The sequence below is a fragment of the Rhinatrema bivittatum genome, chromosome 6 (genome assembly GCF_901001135.1).
Source record: "Rhinatrema bivittatum chromosome 6, aRhiBiv1.1, whole genome shotgun sequence".
Lineage (NCBI taxonomy): Eukaryota > Metazoa > Chordata > Amphibia > Gymnophiona > Rhinatrematidae > Rhinatrema > Rhinatrema bivittatum.
Genome location: NC_042620.1, coordinates 236,801,393 through 236,820,593, shown reverse-complemented (window position 1 = coordinate 236,820,593; position 19,201 = coordinate 236,801,393). Strand labels below are relative to the sequence as shown.

At 45.4% G+C, this 19,201-nt stretch overlaps 1 protein-coding gene across 3 annotated transcripts in view; it reads left to right on the top strand.

The window, feature by feature from the left end:
• Nucleotides 1–18,560, top strand: part of FHL1 (four and a half LIM domains 1) — a 111,558-nt gene extending 92,998 nt beyond the window's left edge. For all 3 annotated transcript variants that reach the window (XM_029606641.1, XM_029606640.1, XM_029606643.1), the window contains 2 exons: nucleotides 1,570–1,756; nucleotides 17,130–18,560. In XM_029606641.1, the coding sequence (XP_029462501.1) occupies nucleotides 1,570–1,756; nucleotides 17,130–17,284 (342 nt within the window). In that variant the 3' untranslated portion in view covers nucleotides 17,285–18,560. The remainder of the gene's footprint in view (nucleotides 1–1,569; nucleotides 1,757–17,129) is intronic.
• The last annotated feature ends 641 nt before the right edge of the window (nucleotides 18,561–19,201 follow it).

Sequence of the window (19,201 nt, the reverse complement as noted above, 5' to 3'; positions counted from 1 at the left end):
AAAATAAAATAATAATATACAACCTAATAGACATAAAATTATAAAACAAAGATACAAATAACAACCAAACTTATATAATAAATCAGGAACCCTCACTCTGGAATTCATTACCACTAGATATTTGCTCCATTTTGAATTATTTGAATTTCAGAATTCATATATTTATATTCCACTAATTCATAGATTTATATACTACTTTACCAAAATGAAAAGTACCTCTACAGACTGCTAAATATTTACTGAAATTGAGGAGCACCTCTATAGAAAATGCTAAATATTCTCATATCCTTTGCTAAAAAGCTACATCACTGCTTTTCTGAAATAATAATAGGAATATCCCTGTGGACAAGCTTGAGTAAGACAATAAAACTCACCTCTTTTTAGCCAAGTTTCAGTCAAAAATATCACCTGCAAGTTGTAATTCAAAATTAAATCTTTAAGAAGAGAATGTTTACAGCTCATCGATCTGGTATTCATAAGACCACATGATAAAGATTTTGACAGAACAGTTGCTATATGTCATTATTTGAAGAGAAAGGTAAAAAAAATAAGAAGATAACCTTGTCTTCCAAATGCCCATAGTGACCATCCCCCATTCGCACCTGAATCAAAGACATAAACAGCCAAAACATCAAACACAGAAAACAAAAAAGAAAGAAAAAATTAATCAAGAAAAAGTTAAAAAACAGACTACTAAAATGTCTGCACACAGATCTTTTTCAAGATCTCGCTCATGGTTCGCAAAGTGGCTTGCAAAGGGTCAAATCCCTTTGACTTGCACCCCTTCGGTGCACGATCTGCCTCCAGTAATGATGACCAATTTAAATCCAATAATAATCCAGTGGCCCTGCCGAGATGATAACTTGCCTTTCATGCTGGACTTCATCAGCAACCTATTTTGAAAGCTCTGTTCCATTATTTGGATGGAAATTTAATTTAATTTACATATTTATATTCTGCCACACATGGCCTACTGTCCTCTTCAAGGCAGAGCACAACTAAGTTAAAAATATTAATCCAAAAACAGTCATAAAATAAAATTCAATAATAAAATATCTAAGCTAAAAAAACTGCTCACTACTTACTCCTATTTACATAACTTACTATCCTCCTCTCTGCTTTAAGTTCCATATTCCATTAGTACCAGGTTAACATCATAAAAAAGTCACAAATCTATACAAAAATATATCTTTCCCATCTGAAAAATATTAAAACATTTAAAATCCTTCTGGGTAGCCTTAATCACTTAGACAACCCCATTCACATACTAACTACTTATTTCTTGAAGGTTTTTAAATGCCATCGGAATAAAAGATAGTTTGATATATTTTTAAGGGAAAATAAATTTCAGACATATTATGAGATATCAAACCAAACTTCCTATTTTAAAGCTTAAGAATACCATAGAACCAAACATAATCAAAAAGTATTTTGCTTCCATCTTTATCAAGATCTCTCTGGATTGAAGGTTTACAGGATTGGATTAGAAAACATACGGGTTACAATAGGCCAGTTCTACTGATTGCAGTTCTACCTTTCATTAATCTTATCACACTTATTCTTTATTAGCCCATTACTTCTGGAGGAATTACTTACCAAGATCAGCCCTGGCATGGTGAATGCTTTGTGTGTGCTACATGCAAAAAGAAGCTTGCAGGGCAGCGCTTTACCGCTGTGGAAGATCTCTTCTACTGTGTGGATTGTTACAAGACCTTTGTGGCGAAGAAGTGTGCTGGATGTAATAATCCTATCACAGGTATGTCCCTCAGTCGCTGTCATTCATCAAATTGCATTAGGGCCCGAATGCACGTTAAATGGGGTCTAATGTGCATTGCGCACGCGATAAATAGTGCAACGTAAGCAAGCATGCAAATTTTAACTTTAGTTTGCAAGTGAGAAGAGTTAATGCAAATTAAGGTCCCCTACCACATTACGTTATAGAATAATGCACACTAACGCAGGATTTAGCGTCAGAAACAGCTACACCATTTTTTTTTTTTTTTTTGCGGTACCAGGGGAAAAAACGTTTTATCGCACACCCATGGTGTGGGAATTATGAGCTTTGCCAGTAAGCCATTTCAGGGTTTAACACTAACTTCCCTTCTCCCTGACCTTTGCGCTGAATAAAGCATCACTTGTGCTTAAGCCTCTCTGCCTAGGAGAGGATACCTGACAATCATGTATTTCTCTGGCTTATAATTAACCCTGATAGCCTGAAAGAAGGGCTGGGTGTTCCTAGTCAGGGGCAGGACAAAGACAGGAGGTATAGGATTCAGCAGCCAATGAAATGATCCGTACACCCCCCCTGAGCCAAGCCAATAGTGTGGTGATACGTCTGTTGCTATGTGGAGAGGAGCCAATCATGTGATGACACATCATCTGCTTTTGAATGTATGCACAATAAAAAGAGGACCCTCGTGAGGGCTCAGTCCTTTTTTCCTGCCTGCCATGCAACCTGCCTGATGTGTCTTCTTTACCTCCATATTCAATACCATGGCAATTATTGCAGATCGCTGCTAATATATATTGCAGCGATTATTGCGTGCGATAACAAGAGGTATTCTATCAGATACACCTATTAGGCCCTCCTAGGCTAATAAAAACACTTGTTCTCATCTGCCTTGTTTTCCTAAACCCATGGGGGTAGATTTTAAAAGGAGCGCGTGTGCATCCTGGTGCGTGCAGATGAATGCGCTGATTTTATAACATTCGTGTGTTGTTGTGCACATGTTATAAAGTACGTTTCGCATGTCTACATGTGTGTCGGATTTTAATGACCATGCGCACATGTACGGGCAGGTGGCCTCCTCTGCGCGCAGGCCTCCAGTTAAGGAGTCAAACTTCCTTATACCTCTACCTAACCTTCCTACCTTTTCCCCTCTCCTCCCTGACTCCTAACCCTTTCCTAGCTATTAGATTTTTTTTTTTTGTTTTTTACCTTACTTCTCCTTTGGAGCAGCAGTAGACTCTGCGTGCCGGCCGGCTGCTGGCATGCGCTTCCCCAGGACAGCGAATAATGGCGCTGTCCCGGCCTGCCCCCCACCCAGACCCTGCCCCCAGCCTGCCCCCTTTCTTATGGCCCAGCACTTCAGCGTGTATCGGGGGTTATACATGTGGCTGGATCCTTTGTAAATTGTGCACAGTGGGCTAGATTTTAAAAGCCCTGCGTGCGTAAATCCTCCCAGATTTACGCGCGCAGGGCACTCGCACGTTGGCGTGCCTATTTTGCATAGGCCGCCGGCGCGCGCAAAGCCCCGGGACGCGCATAAGTCCCGGGGCTTCGTAAAAGGAGCAGGAGGGGGCGTGTCTGTGGGGCGTGTCTGGGGTCAGGGGGCGGTCCAGGACGGGTCCGGGGCATGGCGACGGTTCGGGGGTGGGCCGGGAGGGCAGTCCCGAGTCCCCCGGCACTGCGGCCTGTGTCGGGGGATACCGAGGCGGCGCGCGCAAGTTACGCCTGCTTCAAGCAGGCGTAACTTGCCCAACAAAGGTGGTGGTGGGGGGGGATTTAGGTAGGGCCGGGGGGTGGGTTAGGGAGGGGAAGGTGGGGGGACGCGGAGGGAACGGAGGCAGGCTGCGCGGCTCGGCGCGCGCAGGCTGCTGATTTTGCGCAGCCTTGCGCGCGCTGACCCCGGATTTTATAAGATACGCGCGGCTACGCACGTATCTTGTAAAATCCGGCGTACTTTTGTTGGCGCCGGTTGTGCCAACAAAAGAACGCGTGCGCGTACTGTTTTAAGATCTACCTCAGTGCGCGCAGGGCCCAGCCACGTACGTAATCCCTGAAATTTACGTGTGCAGGCCTTTTAAAATTGGCCTTATAATGTTTGTGGCAAGTTTACTTGTTGGGGGATACTGGATGCTTCAGGAGGCTGGCCGCAGTCAACAACAAAAGGAACAACAACAACTACAAGAACAGGCAAGGGAAGTTCCAACCCCTCCTCGGGAAGTCCTTGCACCGGAGACAGCACTACTGGCCCCGCAGGGAGAGGGTCTTGGGCCATGGCAGCGCCTGGCATGCAGGCGGGCACAGTGGAGGAGATACAGAGAGCACATCTTTCCTCCACACGCCTCACTGCCGGGTATGCCAGAGGATTATGTGGTTAGCAGGCATCGGCTCAGCTCTTAGACTATCCTGGATTTATATGAAGAAATCAGAGGGGGGTCTGGATCCAGTCACAGAAAGGTCTCATTCAATGGCAGGCTTCACTAAACTATTGGCCACCCTGCATTTCATGTCGAGCAGCTCCTTCCAAATGACAGTAGGGGTCGTGGGGGGACTGTGACAAACCACTTTTTACCCTGTCTGGACCAGGTCATTACAGCTGTATTTGACCACATGAATCGCTACATAGCATTTCCTCGAGACAGGCAACTCTTGATGGAATTGAAGAAGGCTTTTATGCCATCACTAACTTACCCAATGTTCTGGGAACTATCGATTGCCCTTCATGTAGCCATCATCCCACCCCATGACAGGGAGGAGATCTTCTGCAATAAAAAGCTCTTCCACGCCATCTAAGTGCAAGTGGTCTGTGATGCTCGAATGCACATCCTTAATGTGGTGGCCAAGTTCCCAGGAGCCGTGCATGATTCCTTTATACTTAGGCAATCGGGCCTGTATGAAAGTTTTGAGGTCGGCCTCTACGGTGATGGTTGGCTTATAGGTAACCCACAAAAATCAACCCAATAGTATCACTGGTAAAGCTATCAACATTTACTGGTCAATGCCAAGTATTGTATGTAGGCCTCTCACTCACAGGTAATTATACAGAATGATAACAGCCGTGACTTTCGCGGTGTCTGTATATCGTAAACAAGAAAAGCAAATGAGAAGACCGGACGTGAAAGGAAACTGTCTGGGATGACGTAGGTTCCGGTCTAGGCTATAATAGGATCACTCGAGTCGGTGTGCCTTTCAAAGATGGACGCGGCGTAAGGGAGCCGCGGCAATATTTAAAATTGTGGTAATTGAGCCAAGAAAAGAGAGCTGGAAGTCCCAAATTCGCGGAATGGAAGCTCAGAAGTTCGTCTCTGAGACTGGATACGGAAGAAAATTTCCCTGAAGCAGAACCGATGGTTCGAAACATGCGCGTGTTAGCAGAACCGATGGTTCGAAACACGCGCGTGTCGGGTGACTAACCAAAATTGGCGAGATAAGTAGTTATTGTTTCTCCCGTACCTTTGGAGTATAGTATATGAAAATTAAGAGGACTATTGAAGGACTGATATGGGGCAGTTTTAATGTGCAAAAAAATGGAAAATTCCAACAAAAATATTATAATTAAAGTAAGGTGGCCTTGTACCTAATTAGGAGTCTGTTACACTATGCAGACCCTGTGAGTGAGAGGCCTACATACAATACTTGGCATTGACCAGTAAATGTTGATAGCTTTACCAGTGATACTATTGGGTTGATTTTTGTGGGATACATTGAAGGTACACTGGAGTACAGTTGTAAACGGGTAGAAGGTTGTGATGGCTTATAGGTAAGACAGGTGCTTCTTTCTTTATGCCATCTTTGGCTATGTGTTTACAGCAAATGGTATGGACATTGGGGGGGGGATGTAACAACATCGCTGACATAAGTGGCTTGTACAGTTAGGTCTGCATGCCATTGCACCACAGCTGGATTTCTCTCCTCCTCATTTACCTGTGTGATGAGCAAGACAAACTGTGCCTGACATTCTGGCTGACCCATCACTAACAGCCCACACCTGATCTGCAATTACCAGCAGTGTGGACACTTAAAGGTTGTGATTCACCTGTGAGATTTCTACTGGTCCAAATGGAAGGATTGGAAAAGGGCACCTTTTAGAGTGAACCCATAGAAAGTGGGTAGTGGCTACTCACGTACCAAGCTTTATAGCAAGTGCATTGTTTGGCCTCACAAGTTTAGCAGGCCTCTCGAGCATGCCTCATAGAATGCTACTTTGCCTATTAGGCCTCAACTACCCCTTCCCCTTCAATGGAAGGGAGGCCAGTAGAGTATTTGCAGCTACTCTCCTCTCTATCATCTTTCTTTCACTCACTGTTCTGTCTGGGTCAGTGTGTAACAGAAAACACATTTGCCTACTTAGACTTCGACAATGGAGCAGTGGACTGTACCTGAAAGATTGTAACCAAATTAAAGATAACACACTTTAGCCAAGAGGAATTAGACAGATCCACATGCCAGGCCAGTATAGGGAAGGCAGCCCGTCTGTGGAGGTCCTCCTGCTCCCAAGCAACAGCAGGCCTCCTAGCTGGCTGCTTTTGATCTGTGGGGTTGGTATAACCTACACAACTCTCTCACTCCTCCTCAGTTGTCACACAGCTGCTGATATGCTGTTAGAGCAGCCTGCAAGTAGAAGACATTTTGTTTAGTTTGGAACCTAAAAGGGGTTTTTATCCAGATTGCCTTTTAGGTGGCGTGAGGATCCAAGTAAGGGTCCCAGTGTTAAGTCTTGTGGGGTGATTAGTGTAACTTGCCCTTAACACCACATGGGCTTTCTGTCCTTGACACAAGCAGTTGCACATTGATGCTTTCTGTCCTTCACACAAGCAGTTGCACATTGATGCTCCCTAGAGATAAAACACACCTAGGACTTTATGTCATTTTCCAGTAGCCCTCTGACTAAAGATTTATATCATGATAGCATTCGGTGCCAGAGCCAGAGGTAATATATCTTCACAATGTCACAGGCCAATGGTTTGTAGTAAGTGCACTATGACCTTTGTGTACCTAGAGAACTGATTGGTTCCCAACAGAGAGAAACCATAGCTACTGCACCTCTACCTCTAGCCAAACATTTCTACACCTATTCCATCAGACTGCATATGGAGGTGAACACTAGCTAAATAGTAGAGATGAGCTTCGTTTTTTTTACTACCGGGTCGTTTTTTGAGTCGGACGCTTCGGGGTAAAGTTCGGTTTTCCTCGGTTAGTTTTTTTGAAAAACTAAACGGGGAAAACCGAAACCGGCAGCTGACGGCCCGAGGGCAGGAGATCGCTCCGGGACCCCCACTGGACCCCCAGGGACTTTTGGCAAGTCTTGGGGGGGTCAGGAGGCCCGCCCAAGCTGGCCAAAAGTCCCTGGGGGTCCAGCGGTGGTCCGGGAGTAATCTCGTCGTCAGCTGCCAGTAATCAAAATGACGCCGATAGCCTTTGCCCATACTATGTCACAGGGGCTACTGGCGCCATTGGTCAGCCCCTGTCACATGGCAGAAGCACAAGATGGCGCCGATGGCCATGTGACAGGGGCTGACCAATGGCACCGGTAGCTCCTGTGACATAGGTCAGAGGCTATCGACGTAATTTCGAGCGAGGCAGGCACGCCGGGCATGGAAGGGCAAATCGCTCTCGTGACCCCGCTGGACCACCAGGGATGTTAGTAAGTCTTGGGGAGGGATCGGGATGGTGATGGTGGGGGGGGGGGGTTGTAATTATGTTAATTGTAATGCTTGGGGTGGTTTTTAATTAAAAAAAATAAAATGTGCCCCCCCCCCGTAAAAAACCCGAAAAACGGATTTTCCCCGAAATTCGGGGAAAAACCGTTTCGAGGTTCGGGGCCACCGATCCACGACAAATTAGGCAATTTCAACAAAATTGCCTAATTCATGATAAACATTGCACATCTCTACTAAATAGTGCCCATCTTACATACATACCCATGTACCCAATAGTTAGCTAAGAGCCAACTGGATCCAATACTGAAGCTCCACAGTAAGGAATTACCTGTTTAGCTCTTGCTGTTTTCCTTGGGAGCATACAATCTGATTTTGGTTGTATGCCATAGGCCATATAGTTTTGCCTGGAAGAAAACTGTCTACTTGGAATGACCACTAGAACTCTAGCATGCAAGGTCATTGGATCCCAAAACTTTTACCTAGTGAAACCTTAAGAGAAAAAGCACACAATAAAAACAGACAAGCAGAAAGTTTTTTTTCAAATCTGTGACCACTTTATTACACAATAAGGGGTAGATTTTAAAAGAAGCGCGATCAGCCTACTTTTGCTTGCGCATCAGACTCAAGCAAAAGTACGCTGGATTTTAGTAGATACGCGCGGAGCCGCGCGTATCCACTAAAATCCCGGATCGGCGCGCGCAAGGCTATCGATTTTGTATAGCCTGCGCGCGCCGAGCCGCGCTGCCTCCCCCCGTTCCCTCCAAGGCCGCTCCGAAATCGGAGCGGCCTCGGAGGGAACTTTCCTTTGCCCTCCCCTCACCTTACCCTCCCTTCCCCTACCTAACCCACCCACCCGGCCCTGTCTACACCCCCCCTTACCTTTGTCGGGGGATTTACGCCTCCCGGAGGGAGACGTAAATCCCCGCGCGCCAGCGGGCCTGCTGCGCGCCGGGCCGCGGCCTGGGGGCGGGTACGGAGGGCGCGGCCACGCCCCCGGGCCGTAGCCACGCCCCCGTACCCGCCCCCAAAACGCTGCCGACCCGCCCCCGGAACGCCGCGACGACCGGGCCCGCCCCCCGACACGCCCCCGACACGCCCCCCTCCGAGAACCCCGGGACTTACGCGAGTCCCGGGGCTCTGCGCGCGCCGGGAGGCCTATGTAAAATAGGCTTCCCGGCGCGCAGGGCCCTGCTCGCGTAAATCCGCCCGGTTTTGGGCGGATTTACGCGAGCAGGGCTCTGAAAATCCGCCCCTAAATGTCAACAGATTGTTATGTTTTGTAGGGTTTGGGTGGACCCTTGGACACTGTGGCAGCTGACCACGCCCACGGGGGGAAGTCCCGTGAGGGGCCACAGGTCAGGCTCAGCTCCGGATACACAAACACAGATATCTTTTATTAGACAGTTTCTGAAGCCACCAGAGGTGGCGATAGTGAGTAGAAGATGGAGCCCGGCTGGGCTAGTATTCCTCAGGGCACTGGAACAGTGGCTTCTCCGGTAGCAGTGCTGTAGGAAGAAGAACTGAGAAAATGAGTACACTGAGATATTCACAGAGTCCCCAGTATGGAGAAGCCCCGAGATAGGGAGAGCTGCCCCTCGAGGAGCGAGTACCAGATCCCTGGGCACAGAGACTCGTTGCCAACTACTCACGCAGCAGTTCTCCGTGGAAGATGGCACTGGTGCTAGAACGGAGGCAGGCCCTCGAGGAGCGAGTACCTGGTTCCAGGGAAACAGCTCTGAGGAGTAGATGGTAGTTGTACTCACAGATAGTGTCTGTAGCGAATTCTTCCAAGTAGAAGAGGAGATGGACACAGGCAGTGAGTCAGGGAACATGGGCCCTCAAGGAGCGAGTACCGGTTCCTGATAGCGACCTGAAAGAAGCAGAGAGGCCCCCGAGGAGTGGGTACCTCGTTAACAGCAAAGAGTCCAAATAGAAGTTGGAAGCAGAGTAGCTGGGTATGGAAAGTGAATCCCATCCATAGGAAATCCCTTGCTAACTCAAAGGCTAGCAATAAACAACAGGCTTAAATATCCGGGCAGCGTGACAAGATCACAGGGGGATGCCCCTGAGGTTCGCGCCATAGAAGAAATAAGAATGAGGGCCACGCGGCGCGCGTGCCCTAAGGTACCTGAGGAGCATGGCGGGAAGCAGCGCCCAAGCCAGTCCGGGGATGCTGCGGCAGCCAGACGTCCCCAGGGAGCAGGAGGTGTCGCAGAAAAAGAAAGGTAGGCGGAGTGAAGCCATCGAGCTGCGACGGTTGCAAAACAGATTGAAAGCAAGTCAACATATTTGGTAATCACATTCTGCAAGAACAAGATATATAATTGCACATGACATTGTAACTGAAATGAACAGCACATTCTGTGTAAACCTCTACATACATTGTTCCAAATGACAAAATTACATAACAGTATTAGCATCTTATCCTTTTCAACAATCATAATTACAGCAAAGAGCAAGGAAACAGAAACGGCACCCAATAGCTACAGTACAGCTCTAATGTTAGAAATGATAGCAGCAAATCTATGTGATGTTAAACAAAAGGCCCCAGACAGTCAATGTTGAAAGAGTGCTCTCAAAGGAGGAATAGCCTAAGGGCTAAGGCAGCAGAGTTCAAGTGAAGGACCTAGACAATAAATGTTGAAAGAGTGCTCTCAAAAGGGGGACAGCCTAAGAGCCAAGGTAGCAAAGATTAAGTAGCAGGCAGCAGGACCATGACTAGAGAGCACAGCATGAAGGTCGAGGACCAGGACTAAGAGCGCAGCATGGAGGAGGACCAGGTGAAGACACTGCAGCATGGAGGCAGGAGCCCCAGGTGAAGGCACTGCAGCATGGAGGCAGGAGCCCCAGGAGAAGACACAGCAGCATTGAGGTAGCAGCCCCAAGAGAAGACACAACAGTATCAAAGTAGCAGCCCCAGGAGATGAGATGAGACACCTTAGCATGAAGGTAGCAGCAGGATGAGCTGCGATGAGATGAGATACCAACATGGAGGTAGCAGCAGGATGAGCTGCGATGAGATGAGATACCAACATGGAGGCAGCAGCAGGATAGGATGAGCTGAGCTGAGATGAGATAAGACAGACACTAGTATCAGGAGCAGGAGATGAGACATGATCAGAAGATGCAGCAGCTGGATTGTGACTAGAGACCACATCAAGGAGATTGGAGTATGGGAAGAACATCAAGGAGGGCTTTAGAACTAGGCAGCAGGACAACAGTAACAAACAGTAGACCATTCCCTTCAGCAAGTTGGCAGAAGAACTCTGTAGTGAGGATGGGCCCAGCAGTCTTCTTCCATTTAGCTGGCACACAAAGTCTGTAGTGAGGATGGGCTCAGCAATCTTCTTCCATCTAGCTGGTACAGGAACTATCTCAGAGGCCCAGCCAGGCTTGTTCAACAAGTCTTGATTCTAGGTATTACAGGGCATCAATTGTGAACATTCATGGTCCTTTGCTATGTCGTAGCTTGCCACTTGGGGGTGGCATGTCTTTGGGGAGCCTACCCCTGGGTCATCTGTCAAGCCAGGGACTGCTATGTGGTATAGAGTCTTGGGATGCTGGGGAAGGCACTGGTGGAGACTGGCATTCTTTGGAAAATCTGAAGACACTGATGAGGTTATTTATTGAGGTAGCCACTGTGAAGAGAGCTTGTGTTTGGGGTTCTGTCTGGTAATGCAGGGCCTGGGTCTGCTCATTGACAGCCCCCCTGGATGTACTAACCCTGCCCGTATGTGTTGGAGGTGGACATCATGACTCCTTTCCAACTGGTCCAGCTGCTTCAGCAGTGAGGCCTTGCTCAGTGCCAGTGGTGGTGCCGGAGCTGGTGCTGGAGCCAGTGCTGGTCCTGTGCTGGTTGTGGGCGGAGAGGAGGTTTGAGCCTTTAGAAGTGGATTGAGGGTGCTGATGGGCTTCTCCGTCTCAGTGTGTGCTGCCTCGTGCTGGCCATGTAGTGTGCTGGAGAGAGGTTATACTAGCTTTATTGTGTCCCAGTGCAGGCTGGATTCCTCCATGAAGCTGGAAAGATTTAGGCTCACATTCAGTGGGCTTGCTGAACCAAGGGCTTGCAGGATCTGGCTGTACTCAGGAGGCTGCTGCTCTTCCTCCTCCTCCTCACTGAACTGTGTCTGAGCATCCATAAGCAAGGGGCACAGAAAAGTGCTATTGCATTGCTGGTCCCTGGCTCTTCACTGCTGGTCCCTGGGGCTGGATGACTGAGACTGGCAAAGCCCTGGGCAAAAGCTGTGGAAACAAATAAGAATATATATGTACCAAATCCAAAAGGTACACACATAGACCATTTGGCATGAAATGCAAACTTTGCATGTAAATCAATGTGAGCATCTTATGCCAAATGATGTGCACAACTGTAGTAGCCTTGCCATTTACAGATTTGGTAAACTTACCGGCTCCGGCTCATGTGGTGTCCAGCTGCTCAGCCATGCCCTTGAACATATCCAGTCCCTCACAGACACCTTAAGGAGAGGCATTGATTCAGGCCAACTGTTTCTTCTCCTCTCATTAGACATTTCTTCTGCTTTTGACACCATCGATCATGACATTCTTGTTTTTCACCTCCAAGAATGTGGCCTTTCTGGTACTGTTCTTACCTGGTTCCAATCATATCTTTCTAATCGGTTTCAATCTGTCAAATTCAAAACCGAATTCTCTGCTCTTTCTGTTATCAAAACTGGTGACCCTCAGGGATCTGCATTTTCCTATGTCCTTTTTAATATTTATTTAGCTCCTATCTGCAAAATCCTCTCCACTCTAACTGACTGCTATAAACTTTACGCTGACGACATACAGTTTGTTCTTCGTATTCGCTCTTCTTGGCAGGTCACTATTGAACATCTCAATATTTGTTTTTGTACAATAAAAAAACTGGTTAAAACACAATAGACTTTCACTAAACATGTCTAAAACAGTGTTCTTACAAGCTTCCTTCGATGAAAAGACCATCACTCTAGAATAGATAATCTCTCCTTTCCAATCAAGAATCATATTAAAAATCTTGGAATAATTTTAAACAACTCCCTTTCTTTTCACCCCCAAATAAAACAGGGCATTTCTCATGGATTCTATAGACTTCTTGTCCTTGCAGGTCTCAGGAATCTTTTACACTTGCTTGAATTCCATACAGTTCTACAAGCATCTATTTTCCCCCTTGTTGATTACTGTAATAGTCTATATACAGGCATTTCTCTCACTTCACAACGACCATTACAGCTGTTGTTGAACTCCGCTGCACGTCTGCTATCAGGATTAAAGCATAGGGACATATTACCTCCACCCTAATCGAATTACATTGGCTCCCAATTAATGAAAGAGTTAAATATAAGGTTGGAATGTAGATTTTTAAACTGCTCAATGACCAGACCTGCCACTGGGTCAATGCAATACTGAAATTTTATCAACCTACCAGAGCTTTGCACACTTCACAACGTGGTCTGCTTGAGATTCCATCACCTAAAGTCACACGATTACACATGACCCGTGAGTGCACCTTTTCTGTTGCTGGGCCCACTCTCTGGAATTCTTTTCCGATAGATAGCACACAATGTGACTCGGTGAAGAATTTCAGAAAGTAAGTTAAGACTTTTCTGTTCAACCTAGCATATTTTTAAATTTCCTACTTTTATTTTAAATATTGTTTATTTTAACATTTATGTCTTTTTATATTTATTTTACTTGTATTATTATCATGTTTTATGGTTATTTTTTCCATTAATGATTTTTATTATCTTTATTTTATTTCAATTTTATTCTAGTGTTATATTGTATTCTTGTTCATTGCCTAGACCTTTCTGGTGTTAGGCGATTCATAAATGTGAATAAATGTAAATATAAAAAAATGCAATGTGCTCCTCCATGGGTGTCAGCAGAATCAGACAAGGGGTTCCTCCGCTGGTCTGCCAGATGAACCTGTTGTGGTTCAGCACCTTGGCCTTTAACTGGACCTTTATGTCCCGGTACCTGGGGGCTACCTGCTCCCCATTGCATCTCATGCCGCTGCACCTTCAGATTGCCTGGGCAATGATGTGCCAGATCTGGTCCTTGGCTGCCCTTGAGGTCTTGGCCACACGGTTGCCGAACAGCATGGCATAATTTTCCAGGACCTCATCTTGCTGTCCCCCGGGCTGAACTTCAATACCCTGAGATGAACGCGACCAGCTGCCTGAATGGGGTGCCACTTTCACTTCCAAAGAGGTGTCCTTCCTTTCCTCACTCTCACTCCCACTCCTCTCTCCCCTCCCTTCCTCCGCCTTCCTGCACCTGCCCTACCGACTCCCCTCCCCTCTATCCTCTCTGTCTATTCCTAGCATGTCATCTTCCTCCCACCGGACTCGCCAGTCTATCCCCTTCCCCCTCACGCCTCCTCCTATCCCTTGCTCCCTTCCTATCTCTACTCCTGACCTGTCCTTACTCCTCCTCCTTCCCCTAGCACCCCTGCCCTCATCCTCCCTCCTTCTCTCCTCCCTCCTCTCCTCACACCTCTCCTCTCCTCTTCCCCCTGACTCTCACACTCAAACCTCTCCATTCAACACCACCACACCTCATGACTCCTCTTTACCATTCCTCCTCCTCACCACTCCTCCTCCACCTCACCACCACTCCTCCTCCTAACACAAACTCAGACAAACAGAACAAACTGTCAAAAACTTTCACTTACACAAAGTAGACAAAAGACCAAGGTAAAGGGAAACAGATGAGAACAGAAGACAATGCACTCAGGAAATCACAATGTATAAGCTCACTAATCCACTCACCAACTCTCCTCTCTTCTCTCCAATGCCTCAAAGAGGCAGCTGCAGGAAGCTGGTATATATAAACTAAAAAAATAATGCACCATGCACAAATCAGTGCGTGCCATGTAAAATGACATGTGCTGCACTAACGCAACATGCTATGCACTGATGCAGTACACGCCTTGCTGACGCAGCGTGCAATGTAATATGTTCCTCTGCGCTGTGAAACGCAGGATATTATCCTAACCACGCCCCACCCATTTTTTTTTTATCGCAGGTGCTATTTCTGCTATAATTATAGCAATCTGATGAATCTAGGCCAGTGTTTGGATTTCTTTCGAAAATTAGGCAGAAGTTGAATACCAACACGAGAAAACTATCATTCTTGGGCAAACTCAACAGTAGCAGCACGTAGTGCAGTGTTGGAGACCTGGATTTAATTGCCAGCTGCTCTGGGCTTAAACTGATTTTGGAATCATGCTCATTGTTTCTCTGTTTCAGGAAAAGACAGATACTGACAGGTTTTGACCGTATGAAAGGCATTATATAGGTTTCTACTCAGGAACTAGTCTAGACACAATTATAATTTTAGAGTACCATATCATTATTAACATTTGTATAGTGCTATCAGGTGTTTGCAGTGCTTTACAGAGACACATAAGAAACAGTCCCTGCTCCTTGGAGCTTACAGTCTAGTCTAGATAGGCTGAAAAGATATGGACAAAAATAAATAAGAGGCTTCAGGTTAAAGCAGTGGGGCCAGGATTGCGAAGAACTAAACCTGGTGAGTTATATCCCTGGTGGGATTAATTAATTGAGGATTGGGCAACTTTAATTGTGCAAATCTGCAATGAATGCGTCCTTTTGGATGAGACTCAAGTCCTTCTAAAAATGTTTTATCTAATTGGTTAAACTTGCAGAAATGAAGCCTTTTTGCCACTAATAATCTATATAAAGAGAGCAGGAACTAGTAGGGTGCGAGAAGGGCAGGGCTGACGCAGAAATTCATTTCTCAGCCATTGCCAAGCCAAGCATTTCAGCCCTAAAGCAAACATAATTGTGTTCAAGTCAGAATAAATGATTTCTGCTTGTTGATATCAGAGCAGCATGGTAGGGGACAGGAAATACACTGCAAACAATAAAACATATTAATCAAGCCGGCTGTGCAGTGCTATGAGAAGGGATGGGTTTGGCTCCTGGCTCTGGTCTTCCCCTCCCCCAGGTCAGCCAGGGCTGGGAGTGCTGCGGAGGCAGCGATCATGGCCCTTGAGGGGAAGGAAGCCACAGTCGTTATGCAATGGCGACACCTAATGTGCAGAATTAGGGCTCCTGCTTGCAGGGATCCAGAGCCCCGGCACATGGCCCCCAGCCAAGCACTGTTGCTACGGTGACGAGAGTAAACAGAGAGGGAATTTAAATTAAAATCCCCACCAGGTGTGAAGGAAGGATCCTGGCACAAAATCCCAGCCCTGGCTGCAGTCAAGCTAGAAGCTGAAAGGAGGAGGAGGAGGAAACAAATCCGTCCTGTAGGGTGCAGTTAATAGATGGTAAAGGCTAGAGCCCGGCCTGGTAGGAGACACCTTGAATCTATTCTCACTGGACCTCAGGGACTAGGGCTGCTGCTGAGGCAGTGCCTACAGGTAGAAGGACTCCCAGTCATTGCAGAACAGTAACAAGCTCGGATGGGACCGATGGTGCATTTGCACTGGGGTCCAAAGGGATTCAAGCCATCTTCTAAGCCTTGTCATTGTCGTATTGATTCAGTTTGTAGGATGAGGACGATGGTGAAAAACCTGTGGTAGGCTTCAATGAAGACCTCAGCTTTAGATCACTTCTCATCATAAATAGCCTCAGGGTTGGCCTGTTGGCTCCCTGGCGGTGCTTTTTGCACTTGAATATGGAGTGTTCCTGGCGCTGGGGATGCTGTGGAAGCAGTGTTTATAGCCCGGGAGTTATGTAATTATTAAAAGCAACACCTGGTGGGCTGGATTTAGAGCCTATGATAGGGGGCTCTGCACCGTTACTGCAATAACTGGAGTAAGAACGGGGGGGGGGCTGTTCTTGTAAAATAGGGGAAAAATCCCCAACCAGTTGTGAGAAAAGGCTCATTCTGGTGCCAGAATGTCAGCACTAGTTATGACTGAGCTGGAAGGAAAAGAAGAAGGGAGGAACTAGCGGGTAAGACAAAAATAAATGGCAGCAAGTGGCAATGAGGCAAGATCTGACAGGACTGCGAGCTAACATGTGATGGAAGGCAAGACAGGCCAAAACAGAGAGACTCTTCATAGTCGTTTGCAGCTATCAAACATAAGCTATATCTATCTATCTTTCTACTATCTATCTATATCTATATCTAGCTCCATCTATATCTATAGTAAAAAATATATATTTAAGACAGTTATACTAGTTGTTCCTAATAAATAAATAACATAAATGTAAAATTAGAAACTGTGCAAATTCACAGAAAATTAAGTTAAATTATCTTTATTAATTTATACAAAACTTAAAAAATTACAAAAGAAAAAAAATGATATTAGAAAAAACATATTGTCACCTCATAATGAAAGCGCTTTAACATCCATACTAGAAATGGTAATCCATATAAAGTCCTTATGAAAGTCCTGTAGAAAATGAGGACCTGCTTCGGAAACTTAAGAAAGCGGTTGCTTGCTGAAAAGTTCAATGCTGCTATTCTTAAAGTTGACAGTTTCAACAGGAATCTGTGGAGATGGAAAGGTACAAGGCCGAACCCAGGCTATTAACAACCAGAGTCTGTGTCGGTAAAGTGGTTCACAGCTCCCCTCAGACGGCCTCAAGATGTTTCGCCAATACTGGCTTCCTCAGGGGGGGAAATAGTGTGTTAAGCGCTGAGCGAAAATGTTATATAGCTTCAATAGGAAAACTGATGGGTGCTGGCGGGGCATTGCCAAACATGTCAGAGCAGGGTGCAAGGGGGACGTCGCGCCTCATAATAATTCTTTTGTTTCCAAACAGGATTTGGAAAGGGATCCAATGTTGTCAGCTACGAAGGGCAGTCCTGGCATGAGTATTGCTTCAACTGCAAAAAATGCTCCCTTTCTCTGGCCAACAAGCGCTTCGTACGCCACAACGATCACATTTACTGCCCCGACTGCGCCAAGAAACTTTAAAGAAGAGAACGAACATGCACTGTAAAATGGAGTTTTAACCTTTCTAATATACACATAGTTATACTATCATATGCTAAAACAGTTTAACACCAGCAAAAGTAACATTTGCTGCAATTGTATTTCATTTTTATTTTTGCCATTTTACAGAAGCGTTCCTCAAAAAAAATGGGCAAGGCAGTAAGCTTTTAAAACTTTGCGGTAAACTAACTTCTGCAAAGCTGAAATGTTGCTTTCATGTAGGTATTATTACATAAGCTTAAATAAAGCACATACTATAATTTTCATTTAAGGTAGTCCAACATAGTTCTTCTGCATGGTGATAGCACAAAGTTCCTGTTAGCTTGTATTCTAGATTTAGATTTGATACTTTAAGAAGTGAGTTCAGCAGTAAATAAGAAATGAGGAGGAAATTATTACACTGTGCTGGAGGCGTCTATATTCTCAGTAACATTGTGGAACAATTATAAATGCATTAAACTTGCGCAGCTTCAACTTGTATTCATGATGATAATTTCATGTATATGGAATATACACACATATAGATAAACATGTTCATTAGCAGCAACTGGATATAAAACTTAATTATTCATGCTATGTCAAATGATGCCCTTATACATGGTGTATAGCATGCCTGCATTTCTTTATCGTGCTTACTTTCTGTTTAAGACTGATCAATATTAAGAGGATTTATAGGAATGCTAAGATTTGATTCTGTGGCACCCATTGGGTCTCTATGAGAAATTGCTAGGTACACCTGGGCTTTTACATGTTCTGTTCTTGGATTTTCTCTGTTATAGTTTTATGGACAAAGATCCATACCTACACAGGAACATTTTATAGAACTAATTTTAACACTGAGCCATCACCTTGATTATTTGAGCCATCCCTTCATATCTTTGTTTATTAATGCAGACTGATATGTGCTAAAGGCCGTTCTGTTAAATTAGCCATCCATTGTTGCCTGAGGCCTTCAGTGACATCACATTTATTTCTATTCTTGTGAATTGGCATTGGAAAGTGCTAAAACATTGCACGTAAAACAGAAGGTTGGATGTATAAAAAAAGAATGTCCGCATTGCACTGCGCATACCCCACAAACTTCATCAGACAGCAACAATAATAAAAATAAAAATACACAAAAAGGATGCACCCATTGTCATCTATAGATCATAACTATTTAAAAGACTGTGCATTTTCTTGCCTGTTGTAAACCATCTTTGGCTCTTAGAAATGTGTTCCTGTTAAAAGTATATCTAATAAAAGTTTGAATGCAAAACATGTTTGTTTTCATTGATCAGACACAAACCAGTATTTTTGCTCTGAGATTGGAAAAACCCTACAGAAAAGGAATACATTATTAAAATCTTTTCAAATGACAATGGACATTTATTCATTTCTTAAATTTACCCCATCCCACCAACATTATAACATTGAAACACACATTGTAAAGGTAAAGCTGAAATGCAAAACATGAAATGAATCTCCTCATTGTGATCTGTCAGCTACTTTCATGTGACCTGGATTGGCCACTGTTGGAGACAGGATGCTGGGCTGAATGGCTCAGTGATCTGCCTCATCATGGCACTTCTGACGGTCCGTTTCACATATCTGGTTATACACTAAAAATTGATATAAATGATGTAGTGCCACCTAGAGGAAATAGGAGGCAAAAGTCAGCATTGTCTTCCTTTACCAGAAGATTCAGCTCCCTTACAACTAGAAGAGGGGTAGATTTTTAAACGTTACATGCGCGCCCATGTGCGCACGCTACCCAGTGTGTGCACATGGACGCGCAATTTTATAACATGCGCGCACATGTTATAAACTTTCTGGTCGACGCGCGCAAGGGGACGACAACTTTTGCAAATACGCACGGCAATGCATCGGGGCCTTCCCCAGTTCCCTCTCAGTCCGCTC